The sequence below is a fragment of the Ursus americanus genome, chromosome 6 (assembly GCF_024610735.1).
Source record: "Ursus americanus isolate L20-20 chromosome 6, mUrsAme1.1.p, whole genome shotgun sequence".
Classification (NCBI taxonomy): Eukaryota; Metazoa; Chordata; class Mammalia; order Carnivora; family Ursidae; genus Ursus; species Ursus americanus.
In genome coordinates, this window is record NC_142132.1 from 31677161 (window position 1) to 31702377 (window position 25217).

At 48.7% G+C, this 25217-nt stretch overlaps 1 protein-coding gene across 50 annotated transcripts in view; it reads left to right on the plus strand.

Moving 5' to 3' along the window:
* SORBS1 (sorbin and SH3 domain containing 1) overlaps nucleotides 1-25217 on the plus strand; it is a 218733-nt gene that overhangs the window by 109656 nt on the left and 83860 nt on the right. For 14 of the 50 annotated variants that reach the window (XM_087862881.1, XM_087862853.1, XM_087862863.1 and 11 more), the window contains exons 4-10: nucleotides 2635-2730; nucleotides 4754-4882; nucleotides 13199-13225; nucleotides 13359-13471; nucleotides 18249-18965; nucleotides 19579-19941; nucleotides 23551-23695. In XM_087862881.1, the coding sequence (XP_087719007.1) occupies nucleotides 2635-2730; nucleotides 4754-4882; nucleotides 13199-13225; nucleotides 13359-13471; nucleotides 18249-18965; nucleotides 19579-19941; nucleotides 23551-23695 (1590 nt within the window). The remainder of the gene's footprint in view (nucleotides 1-2634; nucleotides 2731-4753; nucleotides 4883-13198; nucleotides 13226-13358; nucleotides 13472-18248; nucleotides 18966-19578; nucleotides 19942-23550; nucleotides 23696-25217) is intronic. The other 36 variants (XM_087862870.1, XM_045785020.2, XM_087862873.1 and 33 more) reach the window with 12 other exon arrangements.

A 25217-nucleotide genomic window follows, 5' to 3' on the forward strand; every position in this document is an offset into this window, starting at 1 on the left:
GAGGCCACTCTTTCCCACTGCGAAATCACATGGTAAAACCTGTCCTTCGCTCACGGGATGTGAATAACAACAGGTAAGGACACCGACCAAGGCCTTCGCCTGGTGCAAATAGCATTTATCAACCTGGAATCTTCCTTACCTGGCATTTTACCTTCAGTGGCAGTAAATAGTGACATGTTCATGGTCCTGAGGCAAGAGGTCCGGGGGCAAGAACCTCTGATTGCTGAGATCAGTTATTTCCGTCGCATTCGTTTCATGTGCATTCTCGATTTTCAGTTTTTAAAAATTTTAGGACAAAAGATTTGAGTGGGAAGTGAGTGATGGGTAAGATGACTGTCGAGGTTCCGTTTGCCCTGTGGTCTCTCCTCCTCAGCCTCTCAACATGGCTGCCCGAGTAGCCAGGCGTCAGTGTCGCGTCTGCAGTGTGGTGTGGGCGGAGGAGCAATGAGGTACTCGCTCGAGTCCCGGTTCTGCTCACAGACGGACATCTGGGGAGGTCCATTATCTTTATGGGTGTGGGTCCCCTTATCTAGAAAATGAGGGAATTAGATGTTCTACAGTGTTTATTCCTGCTTTAAATTCTGGGTTTTAGTGATTCCATCCATGCTTATCCTACTAAATTTTATGGTATCAAAGAGAGGAGGCAAAAGTCCTGTCATTGGGCATTCAAGTCAAAATGCACCATCTCTCATAGAATAATTTCGGAACGTGACATGTTTGGCCTTTGTTTGTAACTTCCATCTGGTCCAGCCAAGTATTCCTTTTGAGACAAGGCAAAGTGTAAAGTCAGGAGGAGCAGCTGGGATGGGAAGGTAGAGAGAGCACAGGAGGAGCTGGGGGATGGACAGCCCCGTCAGTTTGGAGGTCGGTTCCTCTGTGGCAGGAGGTGATCTGCTGCTTCTCTGTGCCCCTCGCCTCCTTGCTTCCCTCCCTGACCACCCTTCTCCACTCATGGCATGGGACTGTGCTCTCAGGGCCTCGGGCAATCTTGGCTAAGTTACACTTAGGGAGTGTTGAAGGGCAGTGCCTGAGGAGTGGCCCCAGGGGTGTGTTTCAGAATCCAGGGAGCACGGGGAGGGCTTGGGGCTCTCATGTTTTTAAAACCTGTGGGGTTGTCAGCCCCATCTCCATGAAATCATCTATGGAGTAGACTTTGGGGGTGTGGGAGAGTGTGGCAGGTGGGTGTGGATTCCACTCTCAACTTGGTAAGATTGAACCCTTGTTTGGAACTGAGGCAGCAGATGTAACCTGAAGGTCGTCATGGTGGCCTGGGGAGGTCACTGAGCCAGGCTGAGCTCCAGCTTCTTATCCTCAGAGCTGACTGACTCTGAGTAGCTCTGAGCCTCTTGCTTCTTGCTCTGAAAGTGGTAATAAGAATCTCCCACCAGCCAGTCCGCCACGTGGTCATAAGGAACAGGCAATGGGATCTCTGTGCAAGCACATTTGTATCTCAGTACACGCAGCGCTGTTATTATGGACTCAGTTATCGATGGCCGTGTGCTATGTGACTGCCTTATGAGGTGGTAGCGTGAGGACTGGAAGGTGAGCTCTCCGTGGCTGAGGGGCCTGCCTCCCTCCTGTCCCCTTGACAGGCTCACCAGCACGAAACTGATGCACTAGTGAGGTCTTGCTTCCCAGACAGCCCTTACCCCCCAGTTATTATGTAGATGTGGGTCCAGAAGGCTTCTGAGCGTTGCTCATTGGGGTGACCCTGATGCCATAGCACCTGAGCTCCATCTCTGTTTGCTGCCGTTGGAGAGACAGGGTAGGGGGAGGCTTCCCCACAAACTCTGAGGAGGAGGGTTTGGGGATGTGCCACCACTGAGACTCTAGGGGGTGGCGGGGGCCCAGGGAAGCCTTCAGAGGGAGAAGTAGGGGCACCCAGCATATGAGGACAGCAGCCCGGTCCACCCCAGGCAGTACTGCTAGTTCTCTGACGGCCCGGCTGGGTGTCAGGATCCTGGGCTGGGTACTTGGGTGCTGCCCAGAATCTTGACTGTGCACTGGACACCTGGCAACCTCTTGTCCAGGAAAGGCTGGGTTTAAGCAAGACCATCTGCTGCCCGACAGATGGAGGTTCTGATTTGCTCGGGGACAGAGGACCATGGTGGTCAGAACAGGCACAAGAAGGACCCCAGAAGTTGTGATGGTGGGGAAAAAGCCATGATGTCTGAGAGGCCCAGGCTGCTCACTGGCTGGTTCCCTTCCCTCCTCTACTCATGGCCTGAGTCATAGCTCTGCTCCTCGCAGCCCTGCCCCCAGCACAGACACCCTGGCATTCTCCCAGGGGCCCCTCGGACCCTGGGTGCTCTCCCCTTCCTCTATGTGCCAGGCAATCTGCGTGTCTGGAAATCTCTTTGTCCAGAGCCTTGGCACATTCCTGGTGTGGCAGGAGGCACACAGATAAACACTGACCAACTGTGTATGGGTGACGGGGGGAGGGGATTCTGCCATCTTGTCAGGGAACTCTAGAGAGAGAAAGCAGGTTATTTTAAATGACCACATCTACTGCTCTTCTCATTGTTCTTTTCGTGTGGGCGACTTCCTCCTATTGTCCCTGCCCAGTTCCTCAACTGCCTGAGTGTTTCCCAAATGTTCTTTCTGGATGCACCATTTACCCTTTTGTGTTTTCAGCAACTGCCAACCCTTTACGTGCACGCTCTATTTCTGCTGTTAAAATAATTCCCGTGAAGACAGTGAAAAGCTCTTCAGGCCTGGTACTCCCTCCAGGTATCTCTCCTTGGGTTGGTTTCTTTTTTTTCTTAATTATTAGCAGATCATGCATGGTTTTCCTTCCTTTCCTTCTAACAAAGACTTGGAGGCTTAATTCTTGCATGTTTAGGAGCTCTTCCTTCTCACATCCTTAGCTGGTTTCCCTTCTTCCTGTGCGTGTGTGTGTGTGCGTGCGTGCGTGCGTGTGTGTGTGTGTGTGTGTGTGTTCTGTGAGCCAGCAAATCTGGAGAAATACTGACAGATGCCTTGCCCCTCCTCTCTTTAGGAGAAGGGTCAGTCCAGAGGCTACATATTTACTCTGGCATGGGTCTCTGGTCCATGGGGTACATGATACATGGAGGTGCATGCGTTACATGGCTCTCCCTGGAGGCTTCCAGCTCCCAATACTTTATTTAAAACTTCAGTCTCCCCGAGAATCAATGTGTCTACACAGGGAGCCTCTGTGTTGGGCTGAACTTGAAGCAGCTGCTTTAGATGTCAATCCTAGATGTACCGCTGTGCTCCCCCAACCCCCGAGTTCACCTGCGGTCCCTTCCAAGGAGGGGGTGCCACTCAGTTGTCAGCTCTGACATACAGCTTCCTCCTGTGCGAAATGGTACATGAGGCCCAGGTGGCGCTCTAGCCCAGTGGTGCTGTCCGGAGTTGGGCAGGTCTGGCCGTGCATCCTGGAGCCTAGGATGGGCTGGATTTGTCATTGCGCTGCTCATCCTTTTTGTAAAGACCATGAATCAGTTTTCCCAGTACTTTTGTGACCTCAGTCACTCATCCTCTTGATAGGATTGGACAAGTCACGTGCCGGCCAAGGTCACTGCCTGCGCTGCCATGCATTGTCTTTTTGAGCTTCACTTTCAATGGGAAGAGGTGCTGATGGGGCAGATCTGTTCTCTTCTGTAACACCAGTGGTCGTTCCGTCTGAGTTGCTGGAGAGGCTGCTGGACTGGAAAGGAGGAGAGAGGAAGCTGTACTTCTCTCTGCCCTGGCACGGGAATGGGGAGAAGTGGACGTCTGAGCCTCCATCCTGCCCGTCGCCCGCCTGAAGCCTTACCCCGTAATCCCAGTCTTGACAATTTTAGGTCAGAGATCCAGGCTGTGCTGTGAGCAATTGGAAAAAATGAACTGTGGCGTTCAGTTCAGCTGTGTTGCGCGGAAGGCGACACGTGCCTTCTAGACCTGTGTGGTCTACATCAGACTCGTCAGCACTGGTTTTCCTGGAGGGTGGACATCCAGATCTTCTGAAGCCTATTTTGAAATGCTTCTCAGTGGAATTCTGAAAGACGACCTGAGGGTGCTCTTAGGCTATTGTGAACTGTAGGACAGGTCAGGGTCCAGGGAAGGCTCAGCGGGGGGGAGGCCACAGTGAACGCTGTTCACTGAAGGATCTGGTGTTTCTCATCGTTTTCTTTGGTGTGAATTTTCTTCATTAAGTTTGGAATGTGAGGCTCTCACCCATGATCTTTCTCCACAGGCAGCATATCCTGTCATCATTTTAAGGGTCTTGACTTGCTGATAGAAGATTTTCTTTTCCTTTTTCCACTGGAGAACTGCAGGGAGCAGTGATTTTTTCCCCCCAGAACAACTTGATTCCCGATGTTGCCAACTTGCTCTTTCGTAAGAAGGACAGTCTGGAAGCTTGAGAAATCTCTCATCAGCTCTTTCTTGAATTGTGCCTTACTAATTGGTCGGAAGTCTACTCACCAACCTAAGCCTCATCTAATAAAAGGAATTAACCGGCTTTCGCACTGAAAGGTTTTCAGCTGACAGTTATAACTTACGCAGAACTCACTGTTGCCTCCATTTTCCCCGAACCTCGTGATGTGTGGTAAACCTCCAAAAATGGGATTCATCTCTCTCCTCCACCCACAGATTAATTCTCATTGACCATCACATTGACCATAAGACTTTGCGTGGCTGTAAGCAGGTTCATCTCATTCCCCAGCTGTCGTGAGTTGCTAGCTGACCGTTGCTATAATCCTTCGAGAGCCTTGGATTTAGGCTTGTCTTTTGCATCTTTCCTTTTCAGACATGGATCCTACAAAAATCTGCACTGGGAAGGGAGCAGTGACTCTCCGGGCCTCATCTTCCTACAGGGAAATCCCAAGCAGCGGCCCCACAAGCCCTCAGGAAACCCCGAAACATGAAAGCAAACCAGGTGTGTGACCCCTGTGCCTGGGGGAGGGGTTCGACCCCCACCGGGAGGGAGGGAGTCCCTCATGCTTTGGCTCGAGGGTGTGCATTCACCAGCTGCCTCCGATTCTCCCAGGGGTCCCTTGTTCCATCTGGGGTAGGTGATCAGTGCCCTGAACTACCAGATGCCCCCTTGCTTCAGGCAGAGGCATGGCAGTGGCCATCACCTTGTTAGCTGGTAACCAGAGAGATGAGGAGAAACCTCATTACAGAGCCAGCGGCTCTGCAGACTGCATTCTCAAGGACAGAGGTGGCTTAGGCTGCATGGGAGGGGTGAGGTGAGATGGGCTAGAGGTTAGGTTTCTCTGAGGCCATCCCTGCTTTTGAGAGCTGGCTCTAAGTTGCCAAGCAGGGCTGGGGCGGTGGAGGGGGAGAAGCCAAAGGAGGTTGAGAAGTGCAGGTGCCTGGCTGACCCGGCTCCCAGGAAAAGAGGGGAGGGGCAGGACTCAGGCCTGGGGAGGCAGCCTGACAGCGGAAGCAGCAGGATCAGGAGAGCCATCCCAAGGCCACTGCACCCTAGGAGCTACAGGAGACAGAAGAAGCCCATCTGCAGCCCGCCTCCCATCCTGCTCTACTGTTCAGGGTGTCTAGAGACTGGTGTTGAGACCTGGGACTTCGAAACCCGATAGATCTGTGTTCACATCTGGGGCCGTGCAGCTGTGGACAGGACATTCCCTGTCTCAGCCCTAGTGGCGTCCTCTGTAGAAAGGGCTTGATACTTGCACCTGCCTCATAGCATTTCTGTGAGCGTGGAGTGTGTGGTTTTTGCACCTGCCTAGTGGCATGGAATGAGCTATAAGAGGTTAGCTGCTATTAGTAGGTTATGATTCTGATTGTGATGACCTCTCTAGAGAGGGTTTTCCAGAGCCCCCCCCGCCGAAGTGTTCTGGGAGTTGAGAAACACTAAGGGACAGCTAGCTGAGGGTGGGGCAGCCCCCCCCCAATCCACTCCATATGGTACTGGTTCTCACACCCGAGCTGCATCAGAATCACCTGGAGTAAAAGGCCAGGGTGCTGGGCCCCAGGCTGGGGCTTTAGAATTTATGGTTATTCCCATTTACAGGTCTGAGGTAGGGTCTGAGGGTTTCCATTTCTGACAAGTTCCTGGTCATGCTGGGATGCTGCTGGTCCAAGGATCACCTTTGAGAGCTACTGCTATAGGGAAGGGCAGTTTTCTTGAAGGAAATGAGGGAAGAAAAGGAGTGAGGGTAAAGACCACTTCCTTGGGACTGGAGACAAAAGGAGGTGGGCACGCAGACTGTGGCGTAGCGGGGAGCAGTGTGTTGTGATGAGATGGAAGTCTGAAGGAAGGGGCCCGTCAGTGGCCAGCATCCTGGAAACTGACTTCCTGTCCCAGCCACCTGGAACTAGCACCAAGGCAGGTGCCCAAGGATGAAGCCAGGCTAGGGTTTGAGCACAAGCCCCGTTCTGATAATGTCACGCCCTGAGGTGGGCTGCTTTTTCCCTGGTCTCAGGGAAGGCATAAGTGGCCTCCAGCACTATAGTTTGAAAGTAGCTTCTTGGCCCTATGTTCCTCAACCCACACCTGACTTTTGCCCCACTGCTGTCTGCCACTCTAGCCTTCTGGAAAGGTGGGGCCAAGGAGTGAAGGCAAAATCATTTCTTCCTAAGGCTAGCTTTATCCAGTCTCTCCTGGCCTACCTGGGAAGATCCAGCTCCCAAGGGTGTTTGGGGAAGAGAGAATCCTCAGGGATAACTGAAAGAAAAAGACCATCCTGCAGCCCGTGGCTCAATAAAATGACCTTATCAAGTGCGGGGCCTTTCCTCCAGGGGTGAAAAGGGAGTGCGAGTGGGAGAAGAGGGTCCTGGAGCTCCCCCTCCTGGTTATCAGGTGGCACTAGCAGAGCACTGAAGGGTAGCCTTCACCCAGCAATCGGTGGGCTTGGGTTTACAGGACTGTGCAGTGATTTGAGCATTTTTAGGAAGCTCTCTAGTCTCCGAATAATTCTATATCTTACGAAACCTGACAGCTAATTTGGGTGAAGAAGTATTTTGTTTTAAAATGTGAATACGCTGAAGAATTAGGGGAGAGCTATCAGTCATGCACACCTCTACAGTAAATCGATTTTAGTAGATTATTTTCCTCCTGGTAAGTGGAGATCATTGACTCCAAGTCGGCAAACATTCATTTAGCATCATCTGTGTGCCAGGTGCTAAGTAGTCCCTGGGAATTGTGGTGAGAAATAGGGAGAAGGGAGGGAAAAGGAGTGTAATTCTGGGTGCATCAGATGAGGACAGAAGTCCGCTTGCTGCAGTAGAGTCAGGCATGGGTCATGAGTCCGCTACCGTGCTTTCCAATTGGGGGAAAGTCACACTTTTGAAGCCCAGGTAAAGTATGAAGGACCTGGGCAAGATGGTTTCCGAGCCTTTCTAGTTCCAACATGCTTTATGACCTTGGGCAGTTTGGGAATTAACCTGACACAAACAGAATCCCATTCACCGAGGACAAATTCGAGATTATGTACCAGGGCAGTTTGGGTGGAAGGGACAAGCTGGGTTTGAGTAGAGGGAAGAGTACCAAACAGGCTGGAATGAGTTAACGCTGAAAAAGGATGAGACTCTAGAGATGGGACCTTCCAGGTGGAGAGCTTGTCCTCTTACCGTACTGCTCATTGGCCAGCATCCTGCTGGCACCTGATTGGCTGTGTCTATGTGGCTCTCCATCTCTCCTCTTATCCCTCTCTGCTCCCTGCACCTGGGCCTCCGGATGACAACTTTCTTCCTCCCCACCCCCACCAGTCTCCAGTCCTGTCTCAGGGCCTGGGAGTCCATGGGCCTTGACAGCCCTCATGAAGACAGCTTTCTGCAGTATTTGCAGGCAGCCATGTCCAGCCCAGACCGGGGGCCCAAATATGACACAGCAAGTGTCTCCTCCATGCTTCCTGCTCCCAGTGCCTTCACAGATAGCTGATGTCAGGGAGGGTCCAGCTCCCTCCCTTATCACCCAGGCCAGCATCTGTCCCCTAGCTGCTCTGTCTGCCTCTTCTCTGCTCGCTCCCTGGCTTCACCGCCTTCCCTCCCTGTAGGCCTATGAGTTGCTGATCAGTTGCCTAGACAGAAGCTCCAGTCTTGTCCTGGAGCTGCCCAGCACCTTCTTTCCTTACGTGACCCCTTGACACCCACATTTCAGGAGTGTCTCCTGTTTCCTGTCCTTGCTGCAACTCCTGCATCCTGTGAGACACAGTCTACCTCTGCAGTGACACAGCCCTCTGTCAAGGCTCAGCTCTGCCACCTTAATGCTGATGCCCGGTCCCGGGGAGAGGTATTACCTTATCCCTGCTTCCTGATAGCATTTGCTTAACAACCTGAGCCACCCAGGTGCCCCCCTGCCTGGTTCTTGACCACCATGTTAGCTTTGGAGCTAAATCACCTCATTTCCTCTGGTTTGACTCACAGGTTAGCACTCTAGAAATGGCAGTAGCAAAAAGATATCATGAGAAAATTGACATGGAAACAGTTAAAGACACTCTCTACTCAAAATAACTCAAGAGCCCTCTTTATGAACGCCTATACAAGAATGAGGGCCAAACTAAGAAGTTGGAAGGAAAAGTCTCCACAAGAGAACACCCTCGCTTCTTTTTTTTTTAAAGATTTATTTATGGGGGAGGGAGAGGGAGAGAATCCTAAGCAGACTCCCTGCTGAGTGTAGAACTAGACATGGGGCTTGATCTCACAACCCTGAGATCATGACCTGAGCTGAAATCAAGAATCAGATGCTTAACCAACTGAGCCACCCAGGCATCCTGAGAACACCCTCACTTCTGACACCAAATGCTAGTTGAAGAGATTCCCCAAATTACCCTGTTTTCATAATTTGCTAGGACTCAACTCCTTGAAAGCTATTATACTCATGGTTATGGTTTATTACAGGGAGAGGATACAGATTAATATCAGCCAAGAGAAGAAGCTCAGAGTGGACTCTAGGGAAGAACCAAGCATGGGGACTTTTGTTGACCTCTCCTAGGGAGTCAGGATGCATCAATTCCCAGCATTGAGCTGTGACAGTATGTTCCAAGTGTTGTCAACCAGGAAGTTCTGAGCTGTTGTGTCAAGAGGTTTTATCCACTGCTCATGTAGCGGATCTCACTCTCCAGTCCATTAGGAGGTTGAGCTCTTGATAGCCAGAAGCCCCCACCATAAATCACGTTATCGATCTGGCACAAAGACCACTCCCCCTGGGATGACATTTCAAGGGTTTAGAGATTAATTGCCAGAAGGCAAAGGCCAGACTTCTTTTTGGGTAAGGTTAAATTCTTTACCACACAACTGTAATAAAAAAATAAACACAGGCACACCTGGGTGGCTCAGTCATTTAAGTGTCTGCCTTCGGCTCAGGGCGTGATCCCGGAGTCCTGGGATCAAGCCCCACATCGGGCTCTTCCGCTGAGCCTGCTTCTTTCTCTCCCACTCCCCCTGCTTGTGTTCCCTCTCTCGCTGGCTGTCTCTCTCTCTCTGTCAAATAAATAAATAAAATCTTTAAAAAAATAAATAAACACAAATAAGATTTGGAAGACTATTAGGCCCACTTTTAACACCTCATCTAATTCTTGGATACTCTACTGGAACACATGGAATCTGACTCAGTAAAAGTTGTCCTAAGATCCCAAGAAGAACTGATCAGCAGAACAACTTTAAAGCAGACCAAAATGAAATTAGCACAGAATGAGATAAAAGAAAATATCAGGAGGCTGTGGCCACAGGCCAGAAAAGATTATGTATAAAGAAGAGATAGAGGAAAAGATAAGATAAAACAAATTATACATGCCCGGGAAAGGCTGGTCTCTTCAGGGCTGCAAAACCTATCTAGAATCCAATTTTCCTAGGCCTTCCTCCCCCTTCAGGAGCTCTGAGGTAAGATTTATTGAAAGAAGCATTTTGACAGCCTCCTCAACCAAAAGTTAATCATTGATGATTATGTACGTGAAATCTCACCTGCCTTACTTGGGTGCGAGTGCTGTGGGCTGCTGCCGACCTTAAGGTCTCAGAAGACTAGGTAACAGGATGATGTATGTTGGGAATTCTGCTCTCCTTTAGTAGAGGAGGAGGAGAGGAATGCCTAGAGAGGTCCTGGGAACTGCCTTTCCTAGGGCAGGGTGAGGGGAACAGTTTTAATGACTTGGAATGGGAGAAAAAGAGGGTTGATCCCCAAGGATATTATGTTCTCAAAGCTATTTATCAAACAGCAGATGTCAACAACTCTTACTTATTTCTGTGTTTGGGGAACTTTTTTCTCTTATGCTTTGGAGTCAATTTTGCTAAGCACTTATTTCATGCCAGGTTTAGTGTTCATTACTCAAAAGAGGTAGATTTTCATTTCACAGGTGAGGCCGTTGTTTGCTCCAGGAATGCAGTTAGCAAGGACTCAAGCTAGGCGGTCTGATGCCAAGGTGGTGGTCCCTTCATGACTAGTGCTTTGGGGGGACAGACTCCTCTCAACTGTCCACAGCACATCTGTTTGTCAGCAGCACCTGAATAGAAGCAACCCAATCAAAAACCAAAGAACATGCAAGCAATGTGCCCCCATATCCATGTAGAAAGCTCGCATCCTTCACTGGATCGCCCCTCACTCAGAACCTGTTGAGATTCAGTGTGTGTGTAGATTGAATACATTTGATAGGATGACTGGACAGAGGTGCACAAAAAAGAACTTAGGAAGACGGAACACAAGTTGATGGATGCAAGGCAGGGGAGGTGCAGGGACCACTGTCACATTGTGTCACGTAGTGGTTGAGGGCCTGCCGTGTGTAAGGAAATCTCTGGGCCAGACAGCTGGATGGATGTTACAGTGAGTATTAAAAGTGGTTATTTTTGGATCCTTCCCATGCCTGATCTCTGGATCTTCAGCAACCCTGTGAGGGGTCCATGGAGTAAAGATCATATTTAATAGATGAGGAAAAGGAAGTACAGAGTGACTAGCAACCTGCCCTTGGTCACAGAAGCCAGCACGTTGCAGTAATGTGCATAAAACTCAAGTCCTGTACATTCCCCAGCTATGTGATTGGAAAGAGAAGACAAACAGCTATGGATTGTGCATAAGGAGGTGGCAGAAATGTAACCAGCAGCCCACTAAAGGATATACAACCGAAACATGCTGTAACAACTCTGTTGTAGAGGGGGAAAGAAAGCAAAAATGGATATGGAATAGTTAAAAGTTAATAGAAAATAGTTTTCCAGAAAAAGGATGTTTTTCGAGTATGCCTTTTATCATGGTTTTCAAAGTGTGGACTATGGACCGGCGGCCTTCGCATCACCGGGGAGACATGTTAGAAATGTCAAGGCTCAGGCTTTATCTCCCGTCTACTGAGTCAGGAACGCTGCGGTGGGGAGGGGGGACCAATCTGTTCTAACAGGCGCTCCGCTGATTCTGATGCAGCCAAACTACTGTGCCTGGATGCAGATCACCCGAAACCTTTACCTCCGCCTTGCCTTCTGTCCCAACACCTGTTGGCTCCCACCACCTCCCTGGAAAGTAGATGGCGGATGGTGGGGTTGGTGGCTGATGGGTGGTGGGCGGAGTGCTGCTCTGGATTCTGGAGACCTAGGCTGACTACTTAGTGTTTCCTGGCTGTGTGATTTTGGGCAGGTCACTGGGCCTCTGTTTCCTCATCCATGAAGTAGAGCGATCACCTACCCCGCAGACCTGTTGTGTGACTAAATCAAATACAAAATAGGTACAAAAGTGGCTATCAGTGTCTGGCATTTGGATTGGTCGTCAGTGATGTTGATCGGTCTCAACTTGACACCTGGAAAGCCCACCCCTCGTCCTTGAGGGACCCACATGGAGATGGGGCTGGGGCTGTGAGAGCTGCTGTGTTAATATCTCTCTCTGTCTCTCTCTCTCTCTCTCTCCTTCTTCCCCTCTCTCTCCCTCTCCCAGAAGGTAAGAGGGGGTACAGCATGAAGAAGGAAGTTAAGGGACTGGCTAGTTCCAAAGTTGGCAACTGGCCTGTGGGCCAGATCTAGCCCGTGGGCCAAATCTGGCCCATGCCTATTTTTGTACACCCCAGGAACTAAGAATGGCTTTTAGGAAAAAATGGATAAAAGGAAAATCACAAGAGGAATGGTATTAGATGCATACGAAAATTATATGAAATTCAAATTTCAGTGTCTGTAAATAAAAGTTCTTTGGAACACAGCCACACTCATTCATTTCCATATTATCTGTGGCTGCTTTTGTGCTAGGACAGCAGATCGAGTAGTTGCTACTGAGACCATACGGCCCACGATGCCTTAAATACTTACTGTCTGGCCCTTTATAGAGTGAGTGTGCTGACCTCTGGGCTAGGTGGAGGATAGTGCAGAGAGACGGAGATGATGCGGAAGATGAGAAATAGCACACTTTTACTGAGTTCGGGCAGGCACTGTGCTAAGCATTTCTCATGCATTATGTCATTTAATCCTTCTAGCAACACTTAGGAAGCAGGTATATCATTATCCCCACTTTTCAGATGGGAAAACAGGCTTGGAACTTGCTCAGGGTCACAGCGCCCACTGGTGGTAGAGTGAGGATTTGAGGTGAGGTCCAGCTGCTTTCCCAGCCAAGCTGGTAACCCCTGTGCTCTGCTACCTCTTGGTGCAGGGGGCTCACGTTAGGAGAGGTTCAGGGCCTCTGAGATGTGCCAGGCATGGCTGGGAGGGCAGGGTGGTAGTTGGCTGAGGGGAGACAAGGGTGCCTTGTAGTGTGATGAAAACTCAAGGGTGATTAGATTTTGAATTGTTTATGTGGCTCATTTAAATGGAAAGAAGAAAAGCAGGCAGGGAGGGAAAAAAAAGTCCTTATCACAGCAGATACCTCTGGGCTTAAATCATGCTCTCCCCCTAGCCCAGCGCCAGTCGCCACAGAAAAAGTGCTTATCTGCTTCTTCCTCTCCCATGTCTGTTCATGAGCCCAGCGTGCTAATGAGGAGAGGTCATTCTGAGCCCACATCAGGGTTGGAAAAGGGGAATGGGAGTTACTAAGGACCGGGCAGGGGAGAGTTCTGTTGCCTTTTTGTCTGTAAAATAAGAATGTCAAGGAACAATTGTTTCTTCATTACTGTGAATGTGAGCCTTGTGTTTTCAAAGGTCAGCGCCTGTGAGCGCATCGGGTTTAGAGTGGGTTCCTATGGTAATTAGGCCATCGTGACTGAGGGCATTTTGTGTCTGGCAACGGGGTGCTGGATTTTCCTCTTTCTGTGCGGTACATGCTTTTTTCCTGCAAGTGTAACCATTTCTGTTTACCCCTTTTTCTTCTTGTTTTCATCCTTTCTGCCACACGTAGTTCTGGACTCAGAGACTCCCTTAGCAGGTAGGACTTCTCTTGCATTCTTCCTGCCCCCCCTCCCCCTCCCCGCCTTCTGCCAGGGACTTCGGTTAGAGGGGAACTAGGGAGTGTTCCCTCTGAGTGAGGGGTTTCTTTCTTTTTTCCCCCTATCTCTCAGATGAGTGGAGGCTTTCTTCCAATGCTGATGCCAATGGAAACGCCCAGCCCTCCTCACTTGCTGCCAAGGGCTACAGAAGTGTGCATCCCAACCTTCCTTCCGACAAGCCCCAGGTAGGCACGTGCCCAAGGGTGGGGTGGGGACTGGTGAGTGGTACCTGTTCTTGAGTCTTCGCTTGTGACTTCCTACTTACCCGGCTGAATAATGGACTAGGTTCTGAGGTGCGCTTTTGGCCATCTCTGGAAAAACTCTGCAAGGACCAGAGTGAGTGAAAAGTTGGGGGTCAAGGGTCACAGAGGCATAGAATGAGGATGGTCTATACCAGGGGATAGGAAATGTAAGCCCAGTGTCTTCTAGGTCTGAAACGCATGTGGAAATGTTCTGAAGGAGGGACTTTGTTTAGTCCTGAGTTGGGGGGGGGAAGGTCTGAGCCCATGTGTCTGTAATTCGATAGTAAAGAGAAGAGTACACTCTTGTGTTTAGCCCATTAATTTGCTTTAAGAGTTCCTGCAACTCTAGCCTTACAGATGATGGTCAGGTAGCTGTGGCCAGCCCCAAATCCAGCAGCTGAGAGCAGGCAGACAGAAGTCTGCCTCCACTGCCTCGCGCGAGCCTGCAGAAGAAAACCCCCTGAGGTTGGACAGCTTGGAGGATGGACGATCTTGCTCAAGTCTTTCCCCTAAGTCTTTTTCTTGATCTTTCTTCCTTCCCCTCCCTGTTGCTACTCTACGATTTTGATGAAGGAATAGACCCTGTTTTAATTCAGGCGATACATGAAGAATGTTTTTTTACACAGAAGTAATATCCATGGAATAGAGCAGTACTTTCTTTTAAAGCAAGCTGAGCTGCTCTAAAAAATGTGGTGGGACCGTGTTCCTCGTGTGGTCCACTTCCCTGGGCCTGTCTTCTGCAAAGGTGCTCCCAGACCTCCCAAGGAGCCTGGGGATTCCGAATGCCACCCTGGTTCCCACCCCACTTCTCCAATGACCGTCTGGCTGTGGCTCCTGAGGGCACAGAATTGCATGGCCTCTGAAATGTAACTGAGTCAGAGATGACGCTTTCCTTCCTCTCAGCAGACCCTGTCTTTCCAGGCCTCGAGGTGTCTGTGAGCAGCTCCGCTGAGCCCTCCCACCCCTGCCATGCTTGTCTCCCCTAGGCATAGCCATGTGCATGCCAGGCCAGAGCTGCGGGTGTGCCTGGCCTCCTGAGGCCCTCATGGGACACAGCTGCCCAGTAAATGACTTGCCATAGTGGTTCCATTTCCGAGAGCTTTCCTGGTGTGTAAGTGTGCTGCCGGTGGCAGACAGGCTCCTGTCCCTGCAGTCTCAGGAGTGGATACAGTTGGCTCCTCTCCGGGTTAGGAAATGGTGCTAATTAATTCAAGGCAAATTTGGAAGCACATCCTCCCCCCCATCAGTAACTTAGCCCAAAGGCTAATTCACTGGTTCCTTTTAGCTTCTTAGACAGCTCTTCTAAAGAGATAATTTTAAAAGCATGTGAAGTAAATAAAAATGCCTCTTATATACATTTATTTGCTACAGCTTTATTGAGCATTCATTGTGTTCAGATCATGATGTTAAACGTTGTCCTCAAGGAGTTTATAAGGGCGAGCCTTATCATAGGGTGACCACCCTGTAATATCGCCTACAAATAGTGTATTTTCTTTTCTTTTTTTAAGATTTATTTGGGGGGGGAAGGGCAGAGGGAGAGGGAGAGAGAATCCCAAGCAGACTCCCCACTGAGCGCAGAGCCGGGTGCGGGGCTTGATCTCATGACTCTGAGATCATGACCTGAGCTGAAATCAAGAGTCGGACGCTCAACCAATTGAGCCACCCAGACGCCCCTACAAATAGTGTATTTTCTCGTCTGTCACTCTCCAAGAATTTTTTTTTTTTTTTTTTTTTTTTTTTTACTGGGGTGTCTTAAAGGGAACTTGTCAAATTGCTGATACAGAGGTTTTATTCTGTATATTCAGTGTAAGATTGGCCACCCAACTTTCAAGAATTTTAGGTCATCCTTTATTTCTTGAATTTGTTTTCTGAATGCAAAAATGGCTTCTTGTCCCTAGAGCCATTGCCAGAGCTGTAAGCATACACTGGCTCAGACAGAACGAGTTGGGCTGGGCTGGTGACTGCCCTAGCTGGGTTTCAGATGAAGATAGCTCTTAGGAAGTCCCACAGGCCTCCTTGTAAGGCGTCTCCTTATAAGGAATGAGCAGGGGTCCAGGAGATGCAGGGGCCAGAGGGGAGTTCTGTCTCCTGGTGCTTCCATTTGCTACCTTTCCTCCTGCTGGCCTGGACCTGCTGCCCTGCTCCCCTCCCCTCCAGGAACGGGGAACCAGGGCTTCCTTCTCTCTGTCAGCATCATCGCGGTGGTCTCTGGTGGAGGCAGAGATTGGTATTTTCTGGAACTATATCAGCTAGGAACATATCCGATTCTTCAAGCAGCCCCATTTCTTCCCTGCCCCCACCTTCTACAAAGATAAATGGAATTTCATTAGTAGCCAGCGAGGCAGGAATGGAAATGGCCTATGTAGTTCCTACAATGTTTACAATAAATCAGAAAGTAGTTCCTTATAAAGTGACGATGCCTATGCCCCTCCTTCTGTAGGACAGAAAGGCCTTTGGCTCTGAGCGCATTGTCAACACTCTGGGGAAGCATCCTCTCTACAGGGTCAAAGCCCCGGGAAGGCTTGTGCCTGATGTAATGCAACCCAGGCACCTTATATGGCCATAACCAAATTAAGTTAAAAACTCATTGAAACCGATTTCTATCTTTGGACAAGAAGGAATCACATGTGGGACACTCGAGCTCAAAGTAAAAGTAAATCTGAGCCAAAGTCAAAATTGTCTTTTGCTTACCTCCCTGACAACCCTCACTCAGCTAGCCCGCAGTCCCTTTGCTGAGTGCTAGTTTGAGTGTTTTATTTCTAGAGAGCATTGTTCAGTCTGAAACATGTCCCACCCTCCAGTGTAAGTTCACGGAAACCAAGGAAGTCCCAGCTGGAGGATTTTACTCCTGCTGACTACTGAAGAGGGGACATTCGTTTTGTATTTTTGGCTGGCGCACATGGCCTCGTTCCACTGGCCCCATCATGGGTACCCTGTGGAAAGGGTAGGCATCAAGTCAACCTAGGATATCCAGATCATTTCTTCTCAATCCAGGTTATTTGTAGCTTGAAAACTGCGTTTGTTATGGGATAGGTTGCTTACTGTTTCTGGGGCTGATATTCTAATCGACACTCAAAAAACTTGATTTCTCACCTATGCACCCTTCCCCTTTCTACCTGCACACCACAAAAAATAAAATAAAAAACAATCCCCAGACAGACCCGCACCCTTGCACTCTCCCAGTGTTTGCTTATAACCCGTTTACCAGGTAGTGACCAAACTCCTAATACACCTCACCAGTGCCATTTAGAGGACGTTCTGGTTTTCCTCTAGTACTGGGCTATCTTTAAAGATAGGAACCAGTGAGGAAAATCTAGGTGTCTTAGCTTAGGCTGCTACAACAAAATACCATAAACAGGTGTCTTAAGCAACAGACGTTTATTTCCTACAGTTCTGGAGGCTGGGAAGTCCAGAATCAAGGTGCCAGTTGATTTGGTTCCTAGTTGGGGCACTCTTCCAGTCACATAGACAGCTACCTTCTGTGTCCTCACCTGGTGGAAAGAGTGAGCTCTGGGCTCTCCTCTTATAAGGATGCTAATCCCATCATGGGGCCCCACCTTCATAACCCCATCTCACCGTGATTATCTTCTACAGGCTCCACCTCCGGACACCATCACTTGGAGCCAGGGGTTCAATATATGAACTGTAGGGAACATGCACACTTAATCCATAACACTAGGAAAAGAAACTTATTTTACGGTCTAATTTCCAATTGAGCCACTGATTGACAGATGGTTCTCATTGAAATGAGGAGCATTCTGGAGATTACCCCTTTTCCTCTGCCCCACTGAGACCCAAGGAGGAGCTGGGAGCTGTGTTGAGGAAGAGAGAATGAGATGTGACCCACAGCTTCCTCGCTCTCAGCCTAGAACTGGAGCTTTGGGCTTAAGCCAGGAGTGTGAGACTGGTCACCCCACTGTGGGATTGTCTGTGCCTGGAGGTGGTCTGGGTGAAAATGGGGAAGGGACTGGCATTGGATGAACCAGGCACAGTCCAATTCGGTAGGCAAATTAAGTGCTTCGTGGTCTGGCCCCTTTGTTCTGTGTGCATCAGAATGGGAGACTACGTGCTTTTAATCTCATGCCTGTCTTCCTCCTAATAATTAGTTCCATCAGATTGTTTCCTCTGAGGAAGGAGCACATGTGGATTCTAAATCCTTAGCATTTTCTTCTTGGTGAGCTTTAATTTGTTATGCTTATGGAATTGAGTGCTAAATCTCAGGGATTCAATTAAGACATCTGTCTCCTGCGAACACAAATAAGGATGATTCTTCCAATTCTCCATTTCCTAAGGGAAGAGAATGAAAGACATTCAAGCATTTCGGTGAACTTAAACTTTTAGCGCGAAGGGCATGGAGAGAGAAATCTTTGAGGAAAAGAGTGTGAGAAAACTGGGGGGTTCTGGGCCTCTTGCCCCAGCCTTGAGCCCTTGGGCACCCGTCAGTCAGGAGGACTAACAAAGGGTGCAGGTCCGCCAAGGATCACTGTCATACTGTGGCCTCTCCAGGTGAGTATGATTCCGCCCTTGGCCTCACCCAGAGGAGAAATGTCGGGACCTCGAGGAGTCTTGAGCTCAGGGTTTGCTTAAAAACATGTCAAGAATTGTTTTTCTTCAGATCATGTTATGCTGTTATTTCTAATGGTCGTCCTTCTTTCCATTTCCCTCCTCTTTCTTTCTTTTTCCCCCATTTTGATACTGTCTCTTGAAAATAATGCTAAAGTTTCTTTCTCCCCCTCGGGCTCCTCTCCCTAAAGAAGACCGCTTTGCATGGCAGCGTCCCCCCATCCACAGTACCTCCAAGGACTCCCTCTACCTGAGCTCACCAAAGCCTTATATGCCCCCCAGCACCCCCTGCCAGCAGAGGCCCTCACGACCCCAGCCCGTCCCCGTCTCCCTGGCAGCCAGATCTGCTCCCAAAGGTGTGCCGCGTCCTGGGCCCTCGCTTCCAGGTTCCACGTTCCCCAGTGCTTCCTCCCAACCCCGGCACCACCGTGTGGCCACCAGGACAGTTTATAGTGAGAATGTGAGCTCTAACCCACGTCATGAGGCAGATGGGAATAAAAAGGTCAGCAGCTTATATGTACCTTGTTTAGCCAATACCATCTGCCGGGTGGCAGCGGAAGACGCCTCTCGCGTTGCACGTGACCCAGCCACAGGCACTCCCTTGGAAGCTGCAGGCGCTCGCGCACCAGCTCCCAGCATTGTCTCCCGCACAGCCGGCACCGGAACGCCACCCTCTGCTCCTCCTGGCCCTCCCCAGCTATTCTTTGACATCCGTAAAGATGCCGCTAACCGGGGCGCGAGTCCTTCCCTGTGCACTCGGCCTCCATTCCCAGACGCGGCGAGACCACCTGTGCTAGGCCCCCAGCTTTCCTCTGCTCCCGAAAACCGGAAGAGAAAAGAACCTTACCTTTTGCAGCCGTGTTATCCAGCCAAGGCAAGGAATTAGGAATGTGTGTGTGTCTTCTACACCATCTCTCTCGAAACTCATGCAGGCAGCTCACTTGTTTTCTGGGCTGCCTCCCCTCCCTCTCCTTGTCAACATTGCCGCAGCTTGAGTCCCGAATTCTGCTCTCTAAACACCTTGGCACAGCCCTCTCTGTCCCCCTCTCTCTTTCCTGGTAGTATGTAAGTATGCCGGAGTGTGGGATCCGTGGACTAATAATAGGGTGAGATACGGGGTGTCGATGTTTTATCACAAGGGGCCAAAGAAATTGTATTTGCTCCCAAGCTTTTGGGCTCTGCAAGCAGTTTGGGGGCTAAACACAGCCTGCCTGCCTGTTCTGTTGTTCTCTTTCTCTCTCTCTAAAGTGTTAAAAGGATTCAAAAATAGATGGATGGAAAGTAAACTTGGATGGGGTTCCCTCTGTGTCATGGAGTATCAGGAGGCCAGCTGGCTAGCACCGCCTGTCTCATGTACTCTGAGGAACGGGCACCGATTAAATAGTTCTCAGAGTACATCACTGCATGTCCAGTCTCAGCTGTTTAAATATGGAATTCCTTCTTCCCTGCCGTGCCCCTTTACGTAACGACCCCCTTATTTCCTACAGGATGCCACTTTCTCCAGTTCAGCCCAGCCTGAGATTATAGTTGTCCCTCTCTACCTGGTTAATACTGACAGAGGGCAAGAAGGCACAGCCAGACCTCCAGCATCTCTGGGGCCACTTGGCCCCCCCGGCCCGGCGACCGCCCCTGCCGGCTCACCTCTGACCTTCCCGACTCTAGATGATTTCATTCCCCCTCGTCTGCAGAGGCGGTCCCACCACAGCCAGCCAGCCAGCGCTCCTGGCCCCCACCCCCCCGTTAGCCAGACACCACCATCCTTCTCACCACCTCCTCCGCTGGTCCCTCCGGTACCGGAGGGCCTCCGCAGAGCCTCGGAGCCTGACCTCACGGGAGCTGTTTCAAGTACCGTAAGCTTGCTGGAATCCCCTCCTCACAGCTTTCCTGAATGTCTGCTCCTGGCAGTGAAAAACCCCTTTCTCACTGAAGTACTAAGTCGTGAGGGACGTGTCCGCTGCCACTGTGCTCGTGTGGTGACTGGACCCGTGTTTGCTTCCCCCAGAGTGCATGCCTCCCGTGCGTGTGTGTGGCCTCCTGCAGCTGCTCACGAGCCCCTCACGTCCCTCTTCCTGTCTGTCCTGTTCGGAATGCACATCTTCCTGAAAGAACTCCCTTTTCCCTCCGAGAACCTCCGTGGCCTTTCCTTTGGCTCGTGATGCTCTTGAGAGGCCAAGCAGATGTGGTGTTGAGAGCCGAGGAAAGCTGAAGAGCCCTGTGGGAAAGCCAATGGCAGTTTCTCCACCAGGGAGCAGCGAGCCTCTAGAGAAGGAAGAGAGCTCCTCTCTTGTTGATTTAGCAGGGAAACTCTTTTATGTACACCGATGGCAGAGCATAGTTTAAAAAAAAAGAGTTGAGTTTAATTGAGTAAATGGATCTAAAGGCCTTGCACAAATGTTAGGACTGTTTTCTCCAAGGGCAGAAAATTGCCAGGGCCCCTGAGGCTCGCAGGGGCCTTTGCAGCAAAACGTTGCTCTAGGGGTCGCATGAAGGTGAAGGGCCGTGACTCCTCAGGTCCCATCCCGTTGTAGGTGGGAGAATCCAAGTGCTTTAGAGGAAAAGCGGAGTCAGGGTACCCAGTCTTTTTTCTCCTCAGGAGCCCTGGGAATCGAGAGGATCTGAGAACCTCAGAGGGAATTGTAGAACGGGAATGTGTGGATCTACTCATAGGCCTGTGGGGTGCAGCGGGACGGAGTATGTTCAAGTTCCCAGGATAGCGCTTTCCATGGAGGGAGTACTCAATAACTTAGCTACGTTGTTGAGGACTTGCCCTCACAAGTCGGGGCCAGAGTCCCTCAAAAATAAGTTATTGGCTAATTAACAATGAGTGAGCTCCTATCACGTTCCGGGCTTTCTGCTAGATTCTGTAGGTACAACTATGAACAAGGCACAGCCCTTGCTCTCAAAGGGGTTTTTGGGTAGCATATTGGCTCTCAAGCTTAGTGTACATGGGATTATCTGAGAGGCAAGAAACCTCGTTTAATTTGTCAACTCCAGGTTATACTCCTAGAGTCCCGACTGAGTGGCTCTGCAGAGGGCCTAGGGCTCTAACTTGGTAACACACATCCTGGGGATTCTGATGCTGAGGGGCCTCAGACCACATTTTGAGATACAGTGGGTCATGTGATTGGCTGATGCAGCTAAATGTTCAGTAACATCCCTTTGCGTAAAGGTGTGTGCCTACAAAACTGGCTCTAAGTGTTCGTTCAACTGAAGCCAGTCATGCAAAAAGCAGGGAAACTTCTTTTTGGCTTGTAGGAGAATACTTAGATGCCAGAGCTGGGGATGTATTCATTCTGGTCTGGATCCTCTTCTCAAAACTCTAGATGCAACACTTAGGTCAGGGCTCAGCCAAACATGGCCCAGAGGCTTTGGAGTTTTGCAACTCAACCCCGTTGGAGGAAAATGCCAGGTTGTTTCTGTCACCCAACTCAGCTTCTAGATGAATTGAGAAGCTGCTCTTGTTTTGGAGGGTATAGATACTCTTCCCTTTGGCACAGGCTATTTCTCTAGAGCAGTGTATAAAGCGAGAGATATTTTTAGTGCCCTAGTATACAGTTGTGCATAGTTTTGTTGTATACTGTGTAATTTATCATCTGTATAGATCTAGATTTTCATATTGAGTTTTGTTAACAGGTGTTCCAGGACAGGTTAGTTAGGACAGTGTCCTCAGTTTCTCAAACCTGACTGATCAGCTTGGTATAGACTTCTAGGGGAGTCCTCAGCTGGCCTGATAACTTCTGGTTTGGCCCCAGGTAACAGTAAGGTGACATAGGGAACTGCTTGGAATCCTCCAGTCAATGAGAACTGTCAAGAAGAGTAGGAGCCCCTGGGGATGGTGGCCAAGCCACAAGTTGAGATTTGCTCCAGCTGCAGCTATTTGAGAGTAAGAGGAAAAAAGAAAATTCATGTGAATTGATCCAGGTTCTTTTACTCAAGAGCCATTTTTGTGATGTTCCAGAAATAAGACTTGTGCCACTGAATAAAATTTTATGGAATACTTCGTGTTCACATGATCCAGACACCACAGTAGGCATTTATACCTTAAGGAGCCACATGCCTGATTTTGTGTGTGTGTTTCTTGGGTGCATTATGGCAGAGTTTTCACGGATGTATCATTTATCTTTATTAAATCACTTAGGAAGTATATTAAGACAAATGTAATTTTTTTCTACTTTACAAATGAAAAAATGGAGATGAAGCACTTTTGAACAAATCATGTTATGCCTCTCGAGGCTTGGGAAAAGATTTTATTCACTAAATTGAGCTGTTGCTGGTAACTAGCAGCTGCAACATTAGGGCACTTTCAGAAGCCCCTACTGTGTGTCAGGAGCTGTCCCTGGTCCTGATACTCACATTCTCTCTTTTATGGGCATGTGTTTTCTTGCTGCAAAAGTTGTTCAGATACACCTTTGCAAATAGATGGCTACAGTCATTCAGGTGGTGTTTATTTATCAAGCACCTGCTGTCTGCAGGGTGTTGTGCTAGGTGCTGCAGTCAAAATGAGGAAGAGAGGCATGGCTTTTGTCCTACAGGTACTTAGAAGCTGATCTCTGGAGCATACTAATTGCTTTGAGCCATACTTTCATCTGGAGAGTAAGGATCAAAGTCTTGCCTTTCAGACTCCTTAAGAATGACATTCCGGCTGGAGGTCTGTAAATTCCAAAATAGAAACTTTGTAAGATTTACAGGTGTGATAGAGGAAAACTATATGTATATCCTACATATTGAGGTCTTATCTTCCTGTCTTTCAAAACACTGCCATCATTCCCATCATAAATTATAATTTTAATAGTAGTGATTCTATTGGATTTTATAGCCGAAACCTCAGGCTTTTGAAGTCAGGATTTTCATAAGTCTTCACCACTTCAGAGATCTTTGTCACTCAATACTGGAGTGGGAAAAAAAATGTCAGGTAGAACGGATAACATCCAAGTCTCAGAAGCAAGTGCTAGTAAGGTTATTGAGTGATGCAAATAACAAGAGTGGCTTTCCGGGAGGACCAATGCTTAACTTTTCCCTACTCTTTACATCGATGGCTTCTTGTCCTCACATTGTCTCATGTATCTTTAGACAAGTGTACTAAACTTTCCTGATTTTTCCCTTAAACCAGCTCTCATTCTTGGATCACATTTGGAATTGCATGAGTCTTGCATGTTTTTCTACTTTGTTTTGAATTTCCTTTTTCAGTAACTGGATTGATCCACAGTTGTTACCAGGTGAAAATAATGATGTTGCTGAGACTTCCAGTAACACTCACCTTCCCTCTGGACCCTTACTAACACCAACAAAGAGACTAAGCATTCTAGATTAAACTTCTAACTGGAATTAGTGATGTCTCATTGATTACATTTCTTTTTATAATTAAGGTCCTTGTAAAGCTGTAAATTTCTTCTTTTTAAAAAGCATTAACATTAGGTTTCATGTACTTAGAGTGGTTACAGCGTGTGTTCACTTTTCAGGATTCAGGTCCTCTACTAAATGAAGTTTCTTCATCCCACGTTGGAATTGATCCCCAGATCTCTGCACCAGTTAGCAAGCCATCATCTGCCTACCCTTCTACGACAATTGTCAATCCTACTATTGTACTCTTGCAACACAATCGAGGTAAGGGAACTTCACAGAGCACCCCCAGCTCACTGGCTTCGATGTAGCTGTTCTGCGACTTCCGGGGGGGCAAGGATTCTGCCATTCCACAGAAGTTTTCACAAACCCCGCCCTTCCCCGAGGCCGTCTGCCCCCTGTGTACTCACTCCCATGACCCACAGAATAGACCACAGCAGGGAGACAGGCCCCTGATTTGGGATGATGTCCGATATCTGCTTACGCTGGTATAGCGAGAGTTCCGTGCCTGGGGCGTTCACAGGTGTCTTCAGATGGTAGCACCAAAATGAAAGAAAAGACAGAAGGGAAAAGTCTGTGCACCTTAACTCCTTATCATGAGCATTCGAATCAGAGCTTTGCCTGGAAAATCTAGGTATAATAATACCTCTCTTAATAAGTCATGTAGTTCTTTGACATGGTGAATTTTCTAGAAAGCAAAATTTTGAGTACCAAAATTAAAAAATAAAAGAAAGCATAATGGGTGGAAACCTTTATAAAATTTCAACTGTGTTTTTGTGCCTCTAAAGCAGGCACTGAGCTTTTCCTTGGTGACTCACTGGCCTTGACTCCTGCCAGCAGTTATCACACTGGGCTGTCATTCGGTGCACCCTCTGGGGATGTGAGGCTCACGTGGCTGTTTGTTCCTTATGCTACGTGGCCGCATACAGCTCTGCTGTTTGTTTTCTGTTGTTTCTCTTGCTGCTTCTGGTTGGTTCTTCCCCTTCTCTGAAGGGGCATCTTGGAGAGAACAGAAGCGCTCTGAGGTAATAGTTGTATCTGTTGACCCTTCTGCTTTAAAACTTCCGAAGATGATTCTAAGTCCCAAGTTTTTACTAGTTGGAATTCAACAAAGAGAGAAACTTTCCCTTCATAAAAATCCTTTTCAGTGTGAAGTGTAAAGTTGTCAAGCTGTTTCCTAGAGCAGAAAGGGCTTTTTAGTCTGAATTTCAAAAAAGCTGGGCACCAAACCTTTCCTTTTCTTGACTCACTGCTCGCCTACTGCATATTTCCCCCAGCCCCCCCCCCCACTTTAACTTGGACGAGAATGGAACTGGAGTCTATTTTTAATTGTTTTCCATATTAAATGGAGTTTTCTGTTTCCTGCTTCTAACTTGTAAAACAGATGAATGAAACATTTCCTCTCACTTAAAATCTTCCCACTCGAATCTTAAATAGTTATTTTGGTAATTTTATTTTTTTTCATTATGGCCTCCATATAAACCATCCTCCATGAATCTGTGTTCTTCCAAAGATGATAAGGGTCCCAACCCCCACCCTAAACTATGTAAGACCCCATTCTCTGTAAGGGCCATACCCCTTACTGGCAATAGCTTTCTCTGCCCAGACAGTGTCCACAATGCAGGACAAAGTGAAATTTTGGTTCTCTATGAACTTCTTTATGACTCATTTAAAAAAATCCAAACAGAAGCAAGTTAGTTCCCAGAAGGAAAGGCGGTTTCTCTAAAAATGGGATTTATTCCCAAGGCAACTTGGTTTTTGGGAAATGCCAAGTGTAATGTCAGCT